The sequence below is a fragment of the Cucurbita moschata genome, unplaced genomic scaffold (genome assembly GCF_002738365.1).
Source record: "Cucurbita moschata cultivar Rifu unplaced genomic scaffold, Cmos_1.0 Cmo_Scf00036, whole genome shotgun sequence".
In the NCBI taxonomy this organism is placed as follows: Eukaryota; Viridiplantae; Streptophyta; class Magnoliopsida; order Cucurbitales; family Cucurbitaceae; genus Cucurbita; species Cucurbita moschata.
Window position 1 is genome coordinate 1,766,971 of NW_019268552.1, and position 19,728 is coordinate 1,786,698.

At 37.2% G+C, this 19,728-nt stretch overlaps 3 protein-coding genes across 10 annotated transcripts in view; 2 read left to right on the top strand and 1 right to left on the bottom strand.

Moving 5' to 3' along the window:
• The window catches only part of LOC111431548 (protein LEO1 homolog), a 7,499-nt gene extending 1,440 nt beyond the window's left edge, over positions 1-6,059 (bottom strand). For both annotated transcript variants that reach the window (XM_023068228.1, XM_023068229.1), the window contains exons 1-11: positions 5,743-6,059; positions 5,119-5,456; positions 4,448-4,565; positions 4,142-4,345; positions 3,512-3,688; positions 3,072-3,203; positions 2,436-2,615; positions 2,221-2,352; positions 1,727-1,831; positions 1,411-1,647; positions 153-312 (exon numbers count right to left, since the gene is read on the bottom strand). In XM_023068228.1, the coding sequence (XP_022923996.1) occupies positions 178-312; positions 1,411-1,647; positions 1,727-1,831; positions 2,221-2,352; positions 2,436-2,615; positions 3,072-3,203; positions 3,512-3,688; positions 4,142-4,345; positions 4,448-4,565; positions 5,119-5,456; positions 5,743-5,856 (1,872 nt within the window). In that variant the 5' untranslated portion in view covers positions 5,857-6,059 and the 3' untranslated portion in view covers positions 153-177. The remainder of the gene's footprint in view (positions 1-152; positions 313-1,410; positions 1,648-1,726; positions 1,832-2,220; positions 2,353-2,435; positions 2,616-3,071; positions 3,204-3,511; positions 3,689-4,141; positions 4,346-4,447; positions 4,566-5,118; positions 5,457-5,742) is intronic.
• Positions 6,060-6,799: 740 nt separating this feature from the next.
• Positions 6,800-17,297, top strand: LOC111431443. 5 transcript variants are annotated; one of them, XM_023068084.1, is made up of 12 exons: positions 6,801-6,994; positions 8,201-8,273; positions 8,354-8,485; positions 9,127-9,187; positions 9,287-9,534; positions 9,647-12,111; positions 12,232-12,356; positions 13,382-15,214; positions 15,645-15,693; positions 15,795-16,039; positions 16,158-16,265; positions 16,475-17,297. In XM_023068084.1, the coding sequence occupies exons 5-12, from the start codon at positions 9,342-9,344 to the stop codon at positions 16,707-16,709; spliced, it is 5,253 nt and encodes a 1,750-aa protein (XP_022923852.1). In that variant the 5' UTR covers positions 6,801-6,994; positions 8,201-8,273; positions 8,354-8,485; positions 9,127-9,187; positions 9,287-9,341; the 3' UTR covers positions 16,710-17,297. The 5 variants fall into 5 exon arrangements, with proteins under 5 accessions (XP_022923853.1, XP_022923854.1, XP_022923852.1 ...); XM_023068085.1 differs by lacking the exons at positions 8,201-8,273; positions 8,354-8,485 and having other exon boundaries at positions 6,800-6,994; positions 13,382-14,604; positions 14,725-15,214; XM_023068086.1 differs by lacking the exons at positions 8,201-8,273; positions 8,354-8,485 and having other exon boundaries at positions 6,800-6,994; positions 13,382-14,487; positions 14,725-15,214.
• Positions 17,298-19,360: 2,063 nt separating this feature from the next.
• LOC111431571 (diacylglycerol kinase 1-like) overlaps positions 19,361-19,728 on the top strand; it is an 8,910-nt gene continuing 8,542 nt past the window's right edge. For all 3 annotated transcript variants that reach the window (XR_002708520.1, XM_023068254.1, XM_023068255.1), the window contains exon 1: positions 19,361-19,582. The gene's annotated coding sequence lies outside the window, so the exon portion shown is untranslated. The remainder of the gene's footprint in view (positions 19,583-19,728) is intronic.

The following is a 19,728-nucleotide window of genomic DNA, read 5'->3' on the forward strand; positions in this document are numbered from 1 at the left end:
AAAAAAAAAAAAAAAAAAAAAAAAAAAAAAGCACGCTACAAACCAAAACGAAGTAATGAATGACTATTTTCCAATTGCACGTAAAATCAAGCGAATGGTTCCAGTTTCCAACATAACTAGCATTCACATAAAAAGGTGGTGAAAATACTCACTAGTTATCTCATATGAAGCAAGTTTTCACTCGTCATCGCTGTCGTAAACTACGGCCATCCTACGATGGGTTGCAACTTTTCTTGGAGGAGACTCCTCATCAGACTCAATCCCCTTGCGCTTGTGACTGCCTCCATAATCTCTAACCTTATGCTTGGGCTCCTGCAATTAGAAGGGGAAAATTTTATCACAAACAGTGGAAGGATGGCAAATAGCGTTTATATGAAGGTTTAGGTGGTTTTGAGAATTTTGCACTAAATTCAAAGGATACAAGCACCGATTGGAAGTTATATGTAGTGGTTTCCCAATTTATCCAAGGCAACAGATCGCAAGGGCCGTGAAGGTTTTGTCTTCAGAGGAAAATAGCTGTTTAGTATCATGGCACGACACTTTACACAATAGAATCGTGTCTTTTTAGAGCCTTAATATTAGAAGGAATTTGAAAGATGAAAAATTTCAGAAGTAGCTTTTCCTCATTGTCAACAAGCACAGTGAGGGTGGGTCTGTTTCAGATTTGAAATGACCATCAAGCTTCATCAATTGCAGCTTCCTCCAAGATCTTTCACTCTCCTACAAAAGGCTCTAAACTTTGATCTTTGCACCATGGACTGGAAGGACAAATATCCCCCGGCCAAAAAATTCATCTGGGAAGTTTTATTAGAGAGCATCAACACCTCAGATAAGAGATTCAAGGAAGAAATCCTTCTATGGCTCTTTCTCCAAGTAGGTGCATTCTTTGTATGTAAGCACAGCATTAATCTCAAGACATCTCAATTCACTGCCAACAAGCAGTCTCCTTCTAGAACTTTCTTCTCCTCGTTCTGTTGGTGCTCTCCTCAAGTCTAAGGTAAAAGCCAATATTCATTCTCTCCTCACTTGTTTATAACTTATGAGTATTAGTCTCTTTTCATTTCTTCAATGAAAAGTTCCGTTTTAGGAGGCAAAAAAAAAAAAGAAATGTAGCTAAATCTAATTAGAAATTTCTCATGCACGCTAATCGATGGTCCACCAAATTTGTAAGGGAAATCACCAAATTTAGGGAAAAGATAGAAACCAACTTTCTTTTCTTCATAAAATAATTCTTGTTGATGCTTCTAAGTGAACACTTGATAAATTGATATTCTATTGTAACTATTAAACCTGTAATGTTTGGCCAGTCGGAAGGCTTTCTTGCAACTTACGAGGATTGGTGCTTTCCTCCCCTTACTGTATATTTCCTTATATTAATCAAATCTCAAGAATAGAAATATTAAATCATACCTCAGCCTCTTCATCCACATCAGAAACTTCATTAACCTCTGCCTCCTCATCACGTTCATAATCTTCTTCCCCCTCTTCCTCATACTCCTGCTCTGGTTCTTCAACTCTCCCATGAGCATCATCTTCTCCTTCAGTTTCGTACTCAGACTCTTCCCTCTCACTGTCTGAGAAATCCACAGGACGCCCAGATGATTTAGAAGCGGGCAAGGATGGCTTTCGGGGGATGTCTCTAGTTCCCTGCGATGAAAATTCCATTTGCTTTTTTAGAACTCCAACACAAATCAACGGGCAAGATTTTATTTACATGGTTATAGACCTTCTTCGCATTCATAATTCGTTTTTCTGCTCGGGCTTCAGCTTCCAAATCTTCCTCAAAGCGGCGACGGGAACGACGTGCATCAATATAATCTGTTTCATCTTCCTGAACAAATATCACAAGTTATCTCCATGCAAAACTAAAATAGTCCCTCACATAAAACCAACCCTCAAAAGAAACCTAGAACCCCCACCTCCTCCTCCCAACCCGATAATAACAAGTAATTTGCAAAATAATTGAAAGATGTGCTTCCAATAATTTTATAACTGAAAGGAAATCATTAAAGTTGTATGGAGAAGTAAAAGATTCCAACTCGTGACCCTTAAACCAGACGGCAGTCCTAATTTACAAGTCCTGAATCGTAAAGTACATACCCTAAGTTGACAACATATACTACGAGAACCAGTTTAGACCTTGGAACAAGAAAACATTCCCAAATCCCAAAAGTACTAGATAACGTGAAGAAAATGAGAAAGAAAATTACAACAGCATACCTCCTCAAGGGCATCTTCCAAGAACCCAGGTGATAGTTGACGTCTTCTATCAATGACAGGGGTGTATTTCTTGTTAACCTTTTCCTTTTTCCGATTAAGAAGCACATTTGCCCTGATTGTTTGACTTTCAGCCTACAACAGTAAAATTCAGTACAACAAGTGAACACCACGATTTATGTATGATTCAGAGCTACAAACACCATTAGACCATTTACCCTTTCTTTTTCCTCCTTTTCCCTTTCAGGATCAATGTCCGTTATACAATTCTTGACCTTATACACCTTCTTATGTCGTGAGTCAACCAAAGCAGTTAACAAGCGGTGAGAATTTGATGTCAGGGATGATGGAATGAACCTCATCTTCCTCATAAGCCTACCTTGTGATTGCAGAATCCCCTGCACGTACAAAACAGATGATCATCACATGAAGTATATTTCCACGGCTAGAGAAGGAAAAAATAAGACCTTTTATTTGTTCGTTTACAAATTAGCAACCACCCTAGAATGGCATCCTAAGCCCAAAAACATAAATAGTAAAATTTCTATGCAGCAGATATGTATATTATCAAGACATCACATCAAAGTACCAGGACGTTAGCTCCTCCAATGATGCCTAAATATGTATTGTACAAAGCAGGTCAAACACAAACTACCTTAGTAAACCACTAAACTGAAGTAACAAGAAGATACAAAATTCAGCAATATTCTCTATACTTGAGGATGATTTTCAGACCCAATCCAGACATTGGTATGAGTAGAAATAGAGCCTTGAGATCAAGCAGTTTAACAAGAAAAATAAAGTAACAGAACTACAAATCCTACTTTCAATTTTAATTAATTTTGAGGCATCACCTTCCCATGCCGAAGAAACAAGTGTGCTTGATCATGCTTTGCATCTTGCACATTTATGTCGAGCACTTCATTCCCAATTAACAGTTGCAAACTGCCATCTGACCACCTCACAAAACGTGCATTGCTTTCACACTACGAATCAGAAAAAAAAAAGTGTTAAAACTCAAAGTAGTGTTAAAGAAAAGACAAAATAAAAAAACAATTCAGTTGACATTTAAAGCAGAATAAACTTTAGAAAGCCTGAAAATGTATATAATCTGAGTGCGCATCTTGTTCCTTTCCTTTCTTACTCCTCCCACCACAGTTGAGATGACCTTGGAGTAAAAGAATAATAAAAGACAATACAACAAAACCTTCTATAAGACCATTCTTTATGCACTACCAGCAATAATTAAAATGCTAATCCATCAAGCAAACTGGCATAAATCCTGGAAACGTACACTTGTTGTGCCATCAGGTTTCCTAACAGTCCTCCAGCGCACGATGTTATTTTCCAAGCGTATGCGTTTGTTAGCTCCAGATTCATCTGCCACAAATATATCCTCTTCCACATACGTTTTGGGATCGAATGGTTTTGGATCAAAGCCCATGATATTGGAAACTTTTATCATGTTCATCTGCAATCAGATTGAAAAGCCGTCACATTTACATCACATAAAAATATTGGTAATCTTTTCCGCTTCTTCTAATTGAATAATGCACAAGAAAAAATAGATGGGGGGAGGGAAGCTTATGCCCACACAGAAAAAAATGGACATAATATTTCATTGCCATTGACTACAAAATTTCTAACTATACAAATTAAAGCATTCTCATAAATTTCTCCTATGATCCATCTTTTACAATCTGAAAAATAGCTATATATTATCAACAACTCGATCATGAAAGTAAATCCTTAAATTGCTAGTACACAAACAGGCAGAGGATCTATAATCAACCTAAAATAAGATTTTATGCAATGTGACATTTCACTCTTAACATCAGATAAGCAAGCAAAATTTGGTACTTTGGTGGTATGAAATAAAATTTGATCAAATGACAAATCAATGCAATAGAGTTTACGGGAGAACCTTTTCAGGGCGAGCAGGAGGAGGACGTAATGGAATCTCTAGCTCCAATGGAGGCCCAACTGGCTTCTCTTTATGTTTTACCTCAAAATTTTCCTCTTCTGATTCATAGTGAGCATCTGAATCATACCGAGCATCTTCATCAGGAATTATATCATCTCGTCTTGGACTCTTCTCAAAGCTCTCCTCCTCTTCCATAGGTGACCTCTGAAAAAATACTCAACTTTTTATGATCTTTATGCCACAAGCGTCATTCAGCTTCAGCAATCAGAGATCGTTCAACATTGAAAATGAACATTTATTACTCACAGCTGAATCTTGCTTAATATCATTTTCAACTGCATATTCTGCTTCCTCTTCCTCATCAGAGTCACCAAATACATCGCGAATTTCAGCAACTGGATGTGAACTGTGATCCCTCTCCTCCCTGTCATGGTTCAAAATTCAAATTCACAATGCTGGCAGAAGTAGCTAAGGTCCATTGATGAATAAAGAACTTAGATGTATTTAATATGATACAACTTCTAGTTGTGATCTTTCATATCTATGAAGCAGCTGCTTTGTAGCATCCCTTTAAAAAAGAAAACAAAAAATGCTTTGTAGCATCCCTTTAAAAAAAAAAAAAAAAACCCGCCAAATTAAAGAAAGCTGGGTTGGAGGGCGGGAGGAAACTTGGGATGGCTCCTCGTCTTGTAATTACAATATTCCTCCAATAATAACCAAATCAAGTGATTGCATATGAATTTCTTTGTTGCAAGTTGTTCCCACCTCTTCCATTTGGTTTCATATCGGAGACAAAGTAAGAGGAAAGAATAATATGATAGGAAGTTTAGAGAACAAAAATACGAAAGAGCTGCTGTATGCAAACGGTGCCAATGAGAAGTTACAATGAGGCTAGAATTCTAGAAAATAATACAAAAGGTTGGGAGTTACAGGAATGAAAAGAGAAGAGGGGAGGGGGTAAATACAACTCCCATTACCTTGGACTCCTAGTTTGATCCACCTCTTCGTCTTCGTTGTCAATATAATGGTTTTCTTCCGACCTCTCGGATTCACTTCCAACTAAATCATGCCTCCTGCTTGTTACCACTCTTTGACCATATTCTTCCCTATCGTCGCTATCCACCTCTTTCCCTTCACTTTCTTCTTCTCTACGGTGATCCACACCCACTTCTGGAGAACTTTGATCCCTTTCACCCTCACTTTCTCCAGGATCCGGATCAACATCCTGCAACTCACCTTCACTCTCCATTTCCACCTCCCCATGCCCCTCCACTTCACCTTCACCTTCAGGCTCCGCCTCTCCTTCCCCTTCATCCTGTAAAACCAAGCAAGAACAACAACATCAAACCAGCATACCCCAGCAAAATCAATTTCCAAAGAGCACTCAGTGCCCATGATAAGCGTTTCCTAGTAATCCCGTTCCCTCGCAAATTAACGACGACATATCTACTAATTCCCATAAACGTTCCCTAATAATGGCTGATTGTACCTACAAATAATTAACAACTAAACAAACACAGCAATTTCTACCCTTCCATATCTATCAAACGAAAGTCCGAGTATGGGCGTAAAGCAACAAAGACATAGATAGAAGAAAGTACAGAGGCATAATTGGGTTGCGGATTAGACTCATGCTCAGAATCAATCTCTTCTTCCTCCTCAGATTGATCTCCAAAGAGATTCTGCATCATCTGGTGCCGCTTCTCCTCCCCCATGTCGCCGCGTGATCGTCGTCTGCGTGTGCCTGATAGCGATTCTGTAGGCAAGGAAGACCAAAAACTGCAAATCCGAATGGGTGGAAGGGCCCGTCGTTACAAGGGATGGCCACTGGGATCTGGCTTTTCCTCTTCTTCTCTGTTCTTCTTCTTCCTTTATTTTCTTTCAACCTTCTCTGTTCCTCTTCTTTTAGGTTTTAACCATTAGATTTTGGGCACGGCTTCCCGCACTAATAGTGCCCTTCGCGCTTCGGCTTAGGGACGTACCAAACCAAAATATCCATTATTATTATTATTATTATTATTATTAATATCGTGATATAATATTTAAATTCTAAATTACATTATCTAATAACAGATAATTTTCTTTCAAAAATCAATTAACTCAAGATAATTTGATGATATGAGAAGCAAATTATCTTAATTATGGGTTTAATAATTTTTTAATCAACCGTATAAATTGAACATTTTAGTGAAAATTAATTATTTAATTAATTTCATGTTTTATTATTTAATTACTTAGATAATTTGATATAATATAATTAAATAGTTAAATAATTTGTACTAAAAAAAAATCGTTGACTATTTAAATTGAGCTGTTGACCCAAAACATAATGGGCCGCGGATACGTAATGGGCCGATGCGAACCTTATGACGGAATCCTACGAGTTGGGCTCCGGTCGTCTCAGGTGATCCAGAAACAGTTTAGATTTAATTGGGCTTGGGCCTTATTAATCGGACCAGCCCAATGATCTTTATTTTGAAGGCGGGAAAGCATTTTACACGGCAAAAATAATTGGGAAGAATATCATATTGAAAGTCACGTGTAAAAACTCATTATTGGGAGGGAGAAAAACATGGATTCTGAGTCCAGTGGTAATCGGGGCTCAGATTCGGACCCAAATCAACTATATCCATCCCGAATCTGAGGCTCGGTCCGAACCTCAGTTCTGTGACCCAGTTCGTTGAAATTTTCGCACTCGTTCGATCACTTTATCTCTCTCCATCTCTCTCTCTCTCTGAGCTCGGGGAGGCTCATATAGTCACATCTCTCTCTGATTCAAACCCTAACACTCCACACTCCAGCATTATCAGAGGGGATCGCCTTCAAGTGTATACGCAAGCTCATCAAATCAGTGTGAGTTCGTTGCATCCTTCTTTAGATATAAAAACCCTAATTTTTGCCTTTTCCGCGGGACATTTCTTTGGGAAAATAGTAAATAGATGCTTTAGTGGTGGCGTCTTGGTGTCGGGCAGCTTGTTACAGCTCCTACTATGGTTTTACCCCTCCTCCTTGGGTTAATCTGGAGAAATTTGTGGGTTCCTTTCATGTTTGGTTGTCCGAAAAATGGAGGAGGTAAGATGGGATTGATTGTGTTTATGGTGTCTTTTACTTCCCTTTATCAACAATAGAGTTTTTCAGACGAGTCCAATGTTGTTGCCTGTGTCAGCGCAACATGGTGTCCCTCGATCCCCACCCCATTTTCGCATTTTTTTTCTTATCACGTGTTTGGTAAGCTTTTCTAGGATCTGGGGAAGAATCTTTTTGCAATGCATCGTCGTAATCTTTTCTTTGCGGTCCATAATTACTACAAGAAAGGGCACTAGCAACCACTCTTTACCCCAACGTTCTTTCACTGGTTCTTTTATTGGATAGGCGCCCTGTATTTTGTGATATATGAAGTCTACCGAACATCTATTGAGAATATATGCAGTCATGTTTATATTATGCCTCTTGGAAATACTTGTATTCAAGAAAATGGCAAATATTGTTATATTCCCAGGACATTGTTAATTTTATGGTTCCTTTTTCCTTGTTTTTGCTAGTATGAAAATGACTTGCTGTAGCAGGTCAATTTTCATATTGCTCCCGTACATCTTTGGATTTGAGACCCTGCGCAATGTTGTAACTTTCATTTCACGTGGCTCACTGCATGGTTTATGAGGCTACAATTAGTAACCAAGCATCTCAATTGCACTTTATGGATTTAAGTTATAATGATGTTAGAAATTATACTTCAAAGTGGTCGGTTGGGTGGCTAGACTTCTTTCCATTTTCATTTCCATTCTGTATTGGTGTTACCTTTAAGTTGGGTTTGGTGTTTTTCATGAGGTTTTGTAGTACCCTTTGTTCTTGTTTTTGTTTAAACAAGGAAAACAACCAATTTACATCTCATAGCCTATTATTGATGCTGAACGACAAATTGTCATTTTCTAGGAATTCCATACTCTAGTAGCCAAGAAGAAAAAGGATGCTCTCTCTGCCTCATTAAATAGATAAATAAAATATTCTAAATGTCCAAACACTTGGAATGACTGAGAGTAACATCTAGATCCATGTTAGTCTAGGAACAGCAATTGGAAAGGATGGAGACCAGAAACTGGAAAGATAGAAGAAATTTAAATGCAAAATTCAGGTTGGTTTACATGGTTAAAATGTGACTTTTAAGTGGAATCTAAAATTGAACTTGTAGGTTCTTATTCTTGGGAGGTTTAGAGCCTTTCTTTCTCAGATATGAAGCCTTACCAGGGCCAAAGAAGATATGTATAAAACTCCAGGATGGGAAAGGACAAGGGAAACGAAGTATGGGAGTTCTGTTGCCTTCGGGTGGTTTTCTGTCTGGTCGAGGTATAAAGTATATTCTGATCGTAAATGATGTGTCAACATGGACAACACTTGTTGTTGCTAGATTGAAAAAATAGCATAATTTACAGCTTCTATTTTAAACATGTAGAAGGTTTATGAAAATATCTAAGTCAATGATCTCAAACTTATGAGATTTTATTACAAATGATTGGGTCCTCTCTTTAGACTGTTTGTATAGTGTCTGATTTTCATTTTATGGCCTGATTATTCGTTTGGCCCTTATTTTTGGGGCCCTTTCTATTGTCTTCATTATACTTGATGTAAGATGTTCCATCATTAAAAAAATGGTTTCAAGTGATATAACTGAAATGGATAGTACATGGCTATTATCTAATTTTGTACTTCTTAGAGATTAACTACTCACTCATATTTATTTACGTTGTTTTGGTAGGAATATTTGTTGTGTTGGAAAAAATACAAAGTTGAAAAACATGATTTCTTTTTCGAAGGTGGGGGTGGGGAGGGGGTGGTTTGGGAAGGTGTAATTATTACCAAGTGCCCATCTTCCTTGAGTAGGCAATGATGGCTAATTATCTATCTTTAAGTTGTAACTACTTGCTAGTTTCCATGTCTTTGAAATCTATTTTCAATTTAGTATGACATAATGGAGTGGCTATATGCAGGATACATTTAAGGGATTCCATCTTATGACAATTCTGAGAAATCTTAAATGACCAAGAGAGGGTACGTTTCTAACAACAACTGTACACGAGAAATTTCCACGTGTGATCAATGTAGGAGGCATGTATATTCAATAGCTCATAACTTTTACTTCTCTTTTAGGTATCTATATTCACACCAAAAGTCATTATCAGACGAACAGTGGGGTTGACCATCTATGCCTGGAAACGAAGTTGGAGACAGGGTCCACAATTTCTTTGGCCAAGAGAATTTGTACCAGGGCCAGCATCAGTCTCAGGCGGCTGATGAAGGCTGGGCTGGTCTGAATAACAACCTATGGGTTAGAAACCAGAGAGAGATCACTTCTCCTTTTATTTCAAATTTGAAGAATTATAATGCACATCAACCAGGTATTACTTTATAGTTTCTTAGTGAATTAATTTTTGTGTGTGAATAATGGATCATTGTTATTCCTTGTATTATATAGCATCTACTATATTTTGCTTATATTTTCCCTAGCAGATTCCGTAGGACTGGGCCAGCCTTCTCACACACTTAATGGCTTTAATTTCTCTCAATCATATATAAGTCCTGAGATTGGAAGAAGTGAATCTCAAAATCAACATCAAACTCTGAACGGTTATGCAGCAGGCCAACAACTTTTCCATGCAAGACAGGTTGAAGCAAACTTTTTTGGTTCAGATGCAGTATCTGATAGGCATATAATATCGAGAGGCCTATCTATTCATGAAGCACAAGTGAATAATCCTGAACTAAGCAAGAAAAATGTAGCTGGGTTGGAAACTACTGATTCTCCTGTAAATTTTGATTTTTTTGGAGGTCAACAGCAAATGAGCGGCAGAAATCCCAGTGTCACCCAGATTTTTCCTAAGCCGCAAACTGGGAATCCTGACATGCAGCTTCTGCAACAGCAAGCAATATTGTCACATATACAAGAACTTCAGAGGCAACGCCAATTTCAGCAGCAGGATGCAAGACAACATGGTTCGATGAATCAGACCTCATCTAACTCAAAGCTGGTAGCAGGAAACCATTCAGCCACGCTGATTGATGGTATTCCTGTTAATGAGTTATCTACCTCTCCTTGGCAGCCTGAGAATATGGGGAGCAATACAAACTCATTGCACCATAGTTTGTCTACAGCAATGCAGGGGTCCTCTAGTGGATTTGTATTTCCTTCCGAGCAGCAACAATCACTGCGCGGTTTATTTCCTGAACAAGTTGACCAGTCTTTGTATGGGATTCCTATTTCTACTGCAAGTAGTTTTCTTGGTTCAAACTCTCTCATTCCATCAGATAAACCTGCTATGCAGCAGTTAGCTGTCGGTAACAACTCCATTTCAGGGAGCCATTATACTGCATACCCAGATCAGGTTAGCATGCAAGATGGAATGGTTGTAAGACAGGATTTCCAGGGGAAAAGTATGTTTGGCATGCCTGCTAGTCAAGGTTTAAATGGTGGGTTAAATTCTGAAAACCTTCAGCATGTGAATCTCCAACAGAGAAATGCATCTATGCAGGAATTTAGTAGTGGACAAGAGTTCGATAGGCCATCAGAAGTGTCACAGGAGAAGACAATGGCACAGGTTGCTCCACCACAAAATGTGGCTACGTTAGACCCCACTGAAGAGAAGATTTTGTATGGTTCAGATGACAACTTGTGGGATGCTTTTGGGCGGAGTGATAATATTACAGCAGGTGGTTTCAATGCGCCAGATGGTAGTGATTTTAGTTCTGGATATTCCTTTTTACAGAGTGGAAGTTGGAGTGCTTTGATGCAGTCAGCCGTGGCAGAAACTTCAAGTGGGGATATGAACATTCAAGAAGGGTGGGGTGGTGTGAACTTCAATAATAGCGGGCCTCAAAATGGGAATCAGCAGCAATTAGATGCTAACGGCAGTGGAAAACTGCAATCTGTTTGGGTTGATAACAACTTGCAGACATTGAATTCTAGACATTCTTCTGTCTCTGCCGAGGCTAATAATAGGCCCAACAATTATATTAACTCAGCCAGCGTCCCTGGATTTCAGCAACCAGGTCATAAATCGTTCTTTCAACAAACTGAAGGCTTTCAGAACAGTATTGCCCAAGGTTCAACTCATCCAGATGGGGAAAGAAAATGGATTGACCGTAACCTGCAACAGAAGTCATTTGCTGAAGGTCGGAATATATCTGAAAACGAAGGCAATACATCAGGTGTGGAAATAAATGCAGATCATACGTCAGGTTCTTGGCTCCGTCAACAAAGTGTATCCTCTTATAGTAGCCAAACATGTAAGCCTAATGGTTGGAGCTATAATGAACCGATGTTCTCCCATGGGGGTAGCAGTATGAAAAATCATGAGAGTCATAGCATGTCACAATCTGCTCAGGATGGAGATCATAAGCGATCTATATGTGAAGAGATGGGTTCTGCTGCTACTTTCAAGCAGAACCATGAATCAATTCCTAACCCAACTGATGAATTGCAGCATGCTAATCATGCTGTTGAGAACTCGCAGGTGTATAATGAAGGTACTAACTTCATAAATAATCGTAACCTTTCCTTTTGGAAAGATGCTAATTCTTTAGTGGACTTAAAAGAAAGCGGTTTTGTGGCAAAATACCAGCAGCATCTCGATAAGGGCTCTCAAATATTGGAATCACCTGGGAATAATTGCTTAGATAAGAGTGTGAATGAAATACATGAGTTTGAAAACTCAAATGCTAGTGATACACACACTTCTGGAAGCAAACAGAAAGCAGGAGGTAATATCATTCGAAAGCCATCTGTAACTCCTCGCAGATTTCAGTATCATCCAATGGGGAATTTAGACATGGATGTGTTACCTTCTTTTGGAACAAGCCATCCAACACAGACACAGGCTACTGTGCAGCAGAGCTCTCACGGATTTAAAGCCAGTGAGCTGAGTTATTTTAGGCAATCCAAATCTGGAGCAGAGGGAAATTCGAGTGAAGTTGAAAAGGTGATTCAGATTTATTTTGCAGTAACGTCAATTTTTATAATCTAGTTCTTTCATATATTTCTAATTTTGATAATCCATTCAAAATTTCCATTATTAATGGAGGCTTAAGCTTGTTTTCAGAGTGAAATGAGAGCCTTTGGGGATCTATCTTCTAAAAGAATGCTTCCACCTTTTGGATCTCGTTTTTCTTCTTCTTCAGATAAACTTGCTGGTCATGATCCGCGACATGTGGCCTTGCCGTCAAGGTAGTCTGACACTTGAACAATGGTTTATTGTCATTTATGCAATTAATGATTGATGTTAATACCATTTATGCAACTCTTGATTAAATTTTTTTTTATAAGAAACCAAGCTTTCAGAGAAATAATAGAATTTACAAGGGATAAAACAAGCCCAGCACAACAAAAATCCAAGAACTAACTACACTCTTTTATTCAAAAAAAAGAAAAAAGAAAAAAAATTGAATATAGATATTACGATCATTTGTGCAATTTTTGCTTGATGTTACTGCCAATTCTGAACTTTCAACTAATATTTATTTTAGGAATTGCAATTAATTTTTTGAACGATCATTTTACTAAATTTTAAAGCCATTTAGGAACCTAGCACTTGACCTACTGCATATGTCTTCGAATATTTATTTGCAGAATACATTTGATCACCCTTGGTTTTGATTTCTGTTAAAAAGTTAATTAAAATTAACAACTATGAGAGTGGTTTTTTATGCCAGGTTTGGAACTAAATAGAAATTTTTAGGGTCAAAATATAATGAAAAGTTGAGTCTAAAATAGGATTTTTAACCTTATAACTACTATTCATCTTTGGTTTATGCTAATTGGAGGGTTTTCTTTGGGTGATCTTCTTGGCTCGGTTAGGGTAGATACATTGCCTTCCTTTTTTTACCAATATATACTTGTGATTGGTTAATGAGAGTCGGATTTCTTATTTTAAAAAGACACAAAGGAGACATGCATAATTTGAACAGTATTTTGCCAACTATTGACTTAAAAATGGATCCTGACAATTTAATTGATTCAATCAATTTATAGCGATTATTACCAAATTTTCTGTTCAAAGGAGGTTCCCCTTAATTTTGTGTATTCTAGTTTAGAATATGATACGTTCTTTTTCCCATCTTTTATTTGGTTTTTTTAATCTGATTTCTGAATTGTCACATCAGTGTGTGTCCATGCACATGTGTTTCTGGATTATATATTTCAATTTGAATAATAATTTAAGCAAAATCCCTTCTCATTATTTATTTGCACAGCCAAAATATGCTTGAGCTTCTTCACAAAGTGGATCAACCAAGAGAACATGGTAATGCAACACATAGTCCCTCTTACCGAAATCATTCTTCTGAAATGGGTGAAGCAGAAACTTCTGATGGATCAGTTGGTCAAACGCCACGAAATCAGTCCTCTGATTCTCAAGTTTTTGGTTTGCAACTGGGTCTCCCTCAACGGTTGGCCATGCAGGATGCTGCGTTATCTTCTCATTGTTCCTCGCCTATGGTTATGAGTTCAACCCATTCTAGCTCTGATACAGGAGAACGTGGTCATATGTTGTTGCCTCCTGTAGCCTCTAACCAGAGGGATTTGAGAAATAATATAACCGGTTCTTCTGGACATAGTGGCAATAAAATCCCTCATATCAATGCTCAAGGAAACTTGGTTGCAGGTTCTCAATCTGCCTTTCCTTATCCTAGAAGTCATCTTCAAAATCAGCACCTTATTGCCAATCACTCTGCTAGTGTGTTTTCAGATAAAATTGGTATTCATTCAAGAAATTTTGAAGACTCTTCTGAGCGAGTAGAAAATAGTCAAATGGTGTCAACAGATATTTCCAAAAGTGGTCTCCAAATGAACCTAGTTTCTTCTGCTGACACATCTCAGCAAAGCAGTGGTGTTGTATCTAATGCACAAAATCCCCCCCAGCTTGCCCAGGAATTGGGTTCTGTGCCTATATCCCAGCGGGCCGCTTTCTCAAAAATCCCTCCTAATGAGTGGGCAAATCTCACAACCCAGAAACACTCGCTACACATGGATCCTTCAAAAGCTGCCTCAGTTTTGTTCAAATCTCATATGCATATGGACAATTTAGACAAGAGTTTTTCAGGACTAAAAAACATGGGTACTCGAGAGAAATTGGAACATGAGGCTTTGGCCCCTGGTGAAAATTCCATCAATATGCAAAATATTATTGGAAGAGAAAAGCAAATGCAAGAAAGCCCTGGAAAACAAGTTTCAGGTGGGAAGAGTGAAATTTCCCCGCTGGCTACAAGTGCATCAGGTGGACTGGAATCTGCTGGGCATCACTCATTAAGTGTATCTCCATCAAATTCTATGGCTACTCGAGTTAATATTGACACTTCAGGTTATTCTCTACATCCAAATATTAGTTCGCAGCAGAATTACCCCTTAATGCATCAAACGCAGGCCATGAAAAGTGCTGATAATGACCCAACTAACAGGAATGGGAAGAGATTTAAAGGTCCAGATTGTGGTTTAGATTCTCAGCATGTTGCCATGGATGGGGGTCAACTTTTATCACATGAACACAGTAATGTTGTCAGAGAGTCATTACTTAACCATGCTTCCATTTCATGTGTAGATGCAGCAGCGGTAGATTTTTCATCAAAGAAGGGGGATGCCTCTGTATCATCTACTATTGACATTGCATCTTGTGTGAGGAGCGAGCATTCTCAAATCAGTCCTCAGATGGCTCCATCTTGGTTTGATCAATATGGAACTTTTAAAAATAGACATACTTCATCCGTATTTCCTGGATCCAACAATGCAGCCATGAAGCCTTTGGATCAATCTTTGATTGTTGAAAAGCCTCCTGATGGCTTCAATGCTCAAAATCCTGTGAAGCAAGGAAATGCTTCTGCTGATGGTAGTGAGCACAATAGTGAACGGGAAAGTTCAACTCTCGTGTCGATAGAACACAGAAATTTCTCTTTAGGTCAACAATTGCCACTTGATTTCATCAATCAAAGTTTGGCTGCTGTAAGACTCAAAAAGCGCAAAAGCTCTGCACCTGAACTGTTTCCATGGAACGAAGAAATGACTCAAAGTTGTAGAAGACTGCAGGATATAAGGTTGTTCTCCTTCCCTCAGAATAATACAATTAAAGGAAAGAAATATATAGAAAAGGTTGGACCAGAAATGTACTGCGAACTGACTAAAAAAGGGTTCCTTGCACCTTTGCACAAGATTTTATTAGTGTCTTTGATTGATAAGAGTTTAGGGTTGGAATGCTTTGAGAATTTGAAATGATGTTTTCTGGCGTGTTTGTTTCACCTTTTGTTTCTTTTGCTGATTTACATCTATCTATGTCCTGTATTTTCAAAACAGCGATCCATTTTTGTTTTATAAAATTGGTTCTCGTTATATACATTCTCCATCCTGTACGAAAATTTAACTTGTGTAAGGTCGACTTCATGGATATAGAATATTGCTCAACTTATCTATTTATCATTTTTTAAATTCTTGTTCTTATGTATGCCGACTGTTGATTTCTGTCTGCAGCATGGCGGATGTTGATTGGGCTCAGGCAACCAACCGGCTGATTGAGAAGGTATGCTAATTGTTAACTTAGTTCTTGAGTAGAAGATGTTTGTTATTCCAGAGTTCTTATTCTATTAAAAATGGCTCTTATTGCTTTAAACCCTTCGACAGAAAGAAGATGAAGTTGAAATGATGGATGATGGACTAATGATAAAACTGAAGAGGAGGCTTAACTTGACTACGCTGCTTGTTCAACAACTCCTCCGTCCTCCTCCTTTTACAACTCTCTCTTCAGATGCCAGCTTACATTATGAGAGTGCGGCTTACCTTGTTGCAAGGCTAGCTTTGGGGGATGCTTGTAATATAGTTTCTTCCACAGGAGCTGATATTGCCTTGCATCCAGAAAGCGGAAATCCGTAAGAATTTTCCTCTATAATCTTGAAATTTTGAATGTCCATGCAAGGACGATAGGTTGTACATTGTTTCCATTATTTATTTATACTAATACAATGGATTTTCGTATATGCCTTTTAGCCTTTCTGAGGGACTTAAAGTAACTGGTAAAACTGGTGATCATCAAATTATAGAAGTTGTGGAGGCGTTCATGAAACGAGCACAGAAGATGGAAGATGATTTATTGAGGTAGCTTCTTTCATTGGATTTGATATTTTTTCCTCTTCAGTGGATTTGACTTTATGGTGGTAATCTTGTATTGTTTTAGCTTTTCAATCGTACTTTCTTTCATCTTTTGGTGTCTGCTGTGCTGCTATTAGTTCGTTTACTGACTAATTTGGTTGTCTATTTGGTGAGTTTTGGTTAAAGTTAGTAATTAGCTGCTTTTGCTATTCCAGAGTGGAGAAGAGAGCTTCAATCTTAGATTTGAGAGTGGAATGCCAGGATCTTGAAAAGTTCTCTGTCATCAATCGGTTTGCCAAGTTTCATAGCCGAGGACAAGTTGATGGGGGTGAGGCCTCATCATCCTCTGATGTGACCACAAGTACTCAGAAATCTTGCCCCCAGAGATATGTTACTGCACTTCCCATTCCTAGAAATCTTCCTGACAGGGTACAATGTCTCTCACTTTAATTATTAATTGATTGATTTTGTTAACGTCGGCCAATTATCTCTACATCCCCAATGCGTCTCTGGTCCATTTTATTTCAACTTAAGTCGATATGCTTCACAAATAGAACCATACAAATGGGAATATCAGAGAGAAATGATTTCTAAGTTATCTCCTTGAAATCAATTGAGGCTGTTAGATATGTGAAAGTTAGGTCATCAATGCCATTTTGAGTAATATAAATAGGTCCCTTCACTCTTAATGTACAAAAGCAATTGCAATGCTCTGTCTTCTACTTTTATTTTTTCCTGCAAATGGGAGGGCAGAAGAATTGCAGTTGTTTTCCAGAAGTCTCCATGCATCCCTAAACCCGGGTATAAATTGTACTTGTAGTATGGGTTTTTATTCATGATTTAAGCTTTAGCCTTTCTTATTTAGGAAAAGAAAGAAAAAGAAAATGAGTGTTAGATGTGGAGGCACAAAGTTGGGCTCGAAGTTAGTTTGCTGATATTTCAATTTACAGATTATTTGGCCGTTACATGTAAAAATTGTAAATCCTCTATCAGTATTTTAGCTGAAGTAATAAAATTTTTATTAAGTGTTTATTTTAATTCTGCCCGAATCATCATATTTGTTGTGTTGTCATGATCCGTTTGGTTCAAGTATCCCGGTCTGCTCAGGGGCATTGTGGTTTTCCACGGGAGGTTTCAAAGGTACCGCTTCCTTCTGTGCTTCCTAGTGATTCAAAGGGCTTATCTCTGTTTGTCTTTGATTTCAAGAATTTTCCTTGAATATATAGATAGCTAGGAAAATGATATTTGAGTTCCTAGAAGGTCGGTTGGCATGAAGGAAGTTAATTCCTCTAGGATCTATAAGATTCTTTCCCAATAAATGTTTTTATTCTTCTTTGGAATAAGCAGTAACTGCTGCTGTTATTTGATTGTCATTCTTCCAATAATCTCATCTATTTGGTAAATTGAGATACCAAATTAGCATTTGGCTTTTTCCTAAACGAATCATATCTTTCAGGAATCCCTTTGATAACTGAGATCAAAATTTTTAACTTAAATGAGATTTCATAGTTCTAATTCTTTGGTCAAAAAGGGTCTTTTTTGAAAGGATTGTTTTATTTGATTTGTTTGTTTGTTTGTTTGTTTGCTTGCTTGCTGGAGAAGAGATTGAGTTATATAATATCAGTTTCCTGTTTTATTTTGTAAATCATAAGCTTACAGCATCGGTTACTCTTTGTTTCTAATCAACATATTCTACTTTTTAGATTCGTTTTGTAATTATCTTGGATGAATGAACATGATGGCCAATTTTTGAAGAAGCAAAAAAGATTTAGGTAGGTTGACTTGATGAGAACCCATTTAGTAGCTTTGGGGTTTTGTGGCTGTATCCTAATATTTCAGCTCCTGAATCTACTGTTTTAGATTAATGTATATCTCTAGGTAAGGTAAATTATCTCTCGATCTATGAGATTTTATTTCTTAGCATGAAAGCAAGAGGAGCCATTATAATTAAGTAGTAATTGACTCTTCTTTTGAGATAGAGATTATTATCGTCTGGCATGAATTCATCATCTTTTTTATGGGCCAAATCACCTGAATTCTTGTGGATGATGGTTGAGATCTTAAGAGAAAGGGATGACATGTAGCAATTTTCTATTTTTATTTTTTTGAATTTTGAAGATAAGGCTAGAGAAACGTGTCCTTTATTCCAATTAAAATTATAGAGAAACTAATCTAAGATTTTCTTAGAGTTTGATTTGACTAATCCAAGTTCATAGGTATCGGAATGAATTCATAAAAGAAAAAAAAAATTATTGTTTTTCAGTACAAACTGAGATATTGTGAAAAGGAAAGTCACGAAAGTCAAATCTATATCTTATCTTTAATTAATGCCAACAAAAAGAAAAAGAAAACCAAAAAGAAAGGAAGAAAGAAAAAATAATTAATGCCGACAAAAATGGGTAAATATTTAATAAAGAATGAAAGTGAAATTATTTATTTCTTTTTCTTTTTCAAGATTTAATTTTTTTATTTTAATTAGTTGAATTAGCTTTAATACCACATATTTTTAATTTCATTTTAATGCCAACAAAAATGGGTGAAAATTAATTAATGACAATTAAAGTGAAATGTCTCTTTTTTTCATTCCTTTAATTTGTTGTTTGTTTTAGTTTAATTAATTAGTTGACATCATTTAAAATTATATTTATAATGCTTCTGAAAAATATATAAAAATGATTATTTTTTTAGTTTAATTAGGATTCAATATCTGACCATCGAAAGTAATAGGCATGCTGGCTTATGAATTGACGAATCATTTAAAATTATAATTAACGCTTTTTTAAAAAATTTAATAATGATTTGAGAATATTGATTTATATTAAAATGAGATAAAAAGGCGTATGAAAAGGATCGACCTTTTTTGAAACGGCGTAGTGAGGGTTGAATCCGAGAACGCTGAGTCACCGCGGAATTCACACGAGAGAAGTGAGTCCCACGTGTCAATATCAGAGGTCCCATTGACGAATGTAAGCATGCCACGTCTCTAAAGTATCTGTGGGACCCAGTTGCCCTTTGCCGAATGGAAGATTCTTTCATGGAATCTTTATTGTTTATAAATCTGGAAACAAAATAAAGAAAGATTCTAAATTTTATTTGATTTGGAAAATTAACGGAAAAAAAAAAGATAGAGGAAGAGGAAGAAGGAGAGAGAACGTGACTTCCATCTGGAAACTCTCAAATCCGTACCTTTCTCCCGACATCGGTTTTGGGTCTTGCTACGATTCTTGCAATTGAAAGGAATAGCGCGATTATACTATTCGAAGATCCAGTTAGGGTTTTCTGTGATCGGGGCATTTCATCCTGTTCTTCACTCATTGCTCTCAGTAAGTTTAATTCATCCATCAGGTTCCTGTGTGCCCCATTTTTAAAATGGTTATGCGTTTAGTTTTTAAATGATTTTGCTGTGTTTTTTTTTTTTTTTTTTTTTTTTTTTTTTTTTTTTTTTTTTTTTTTTTTTTTTTTTTTTTTT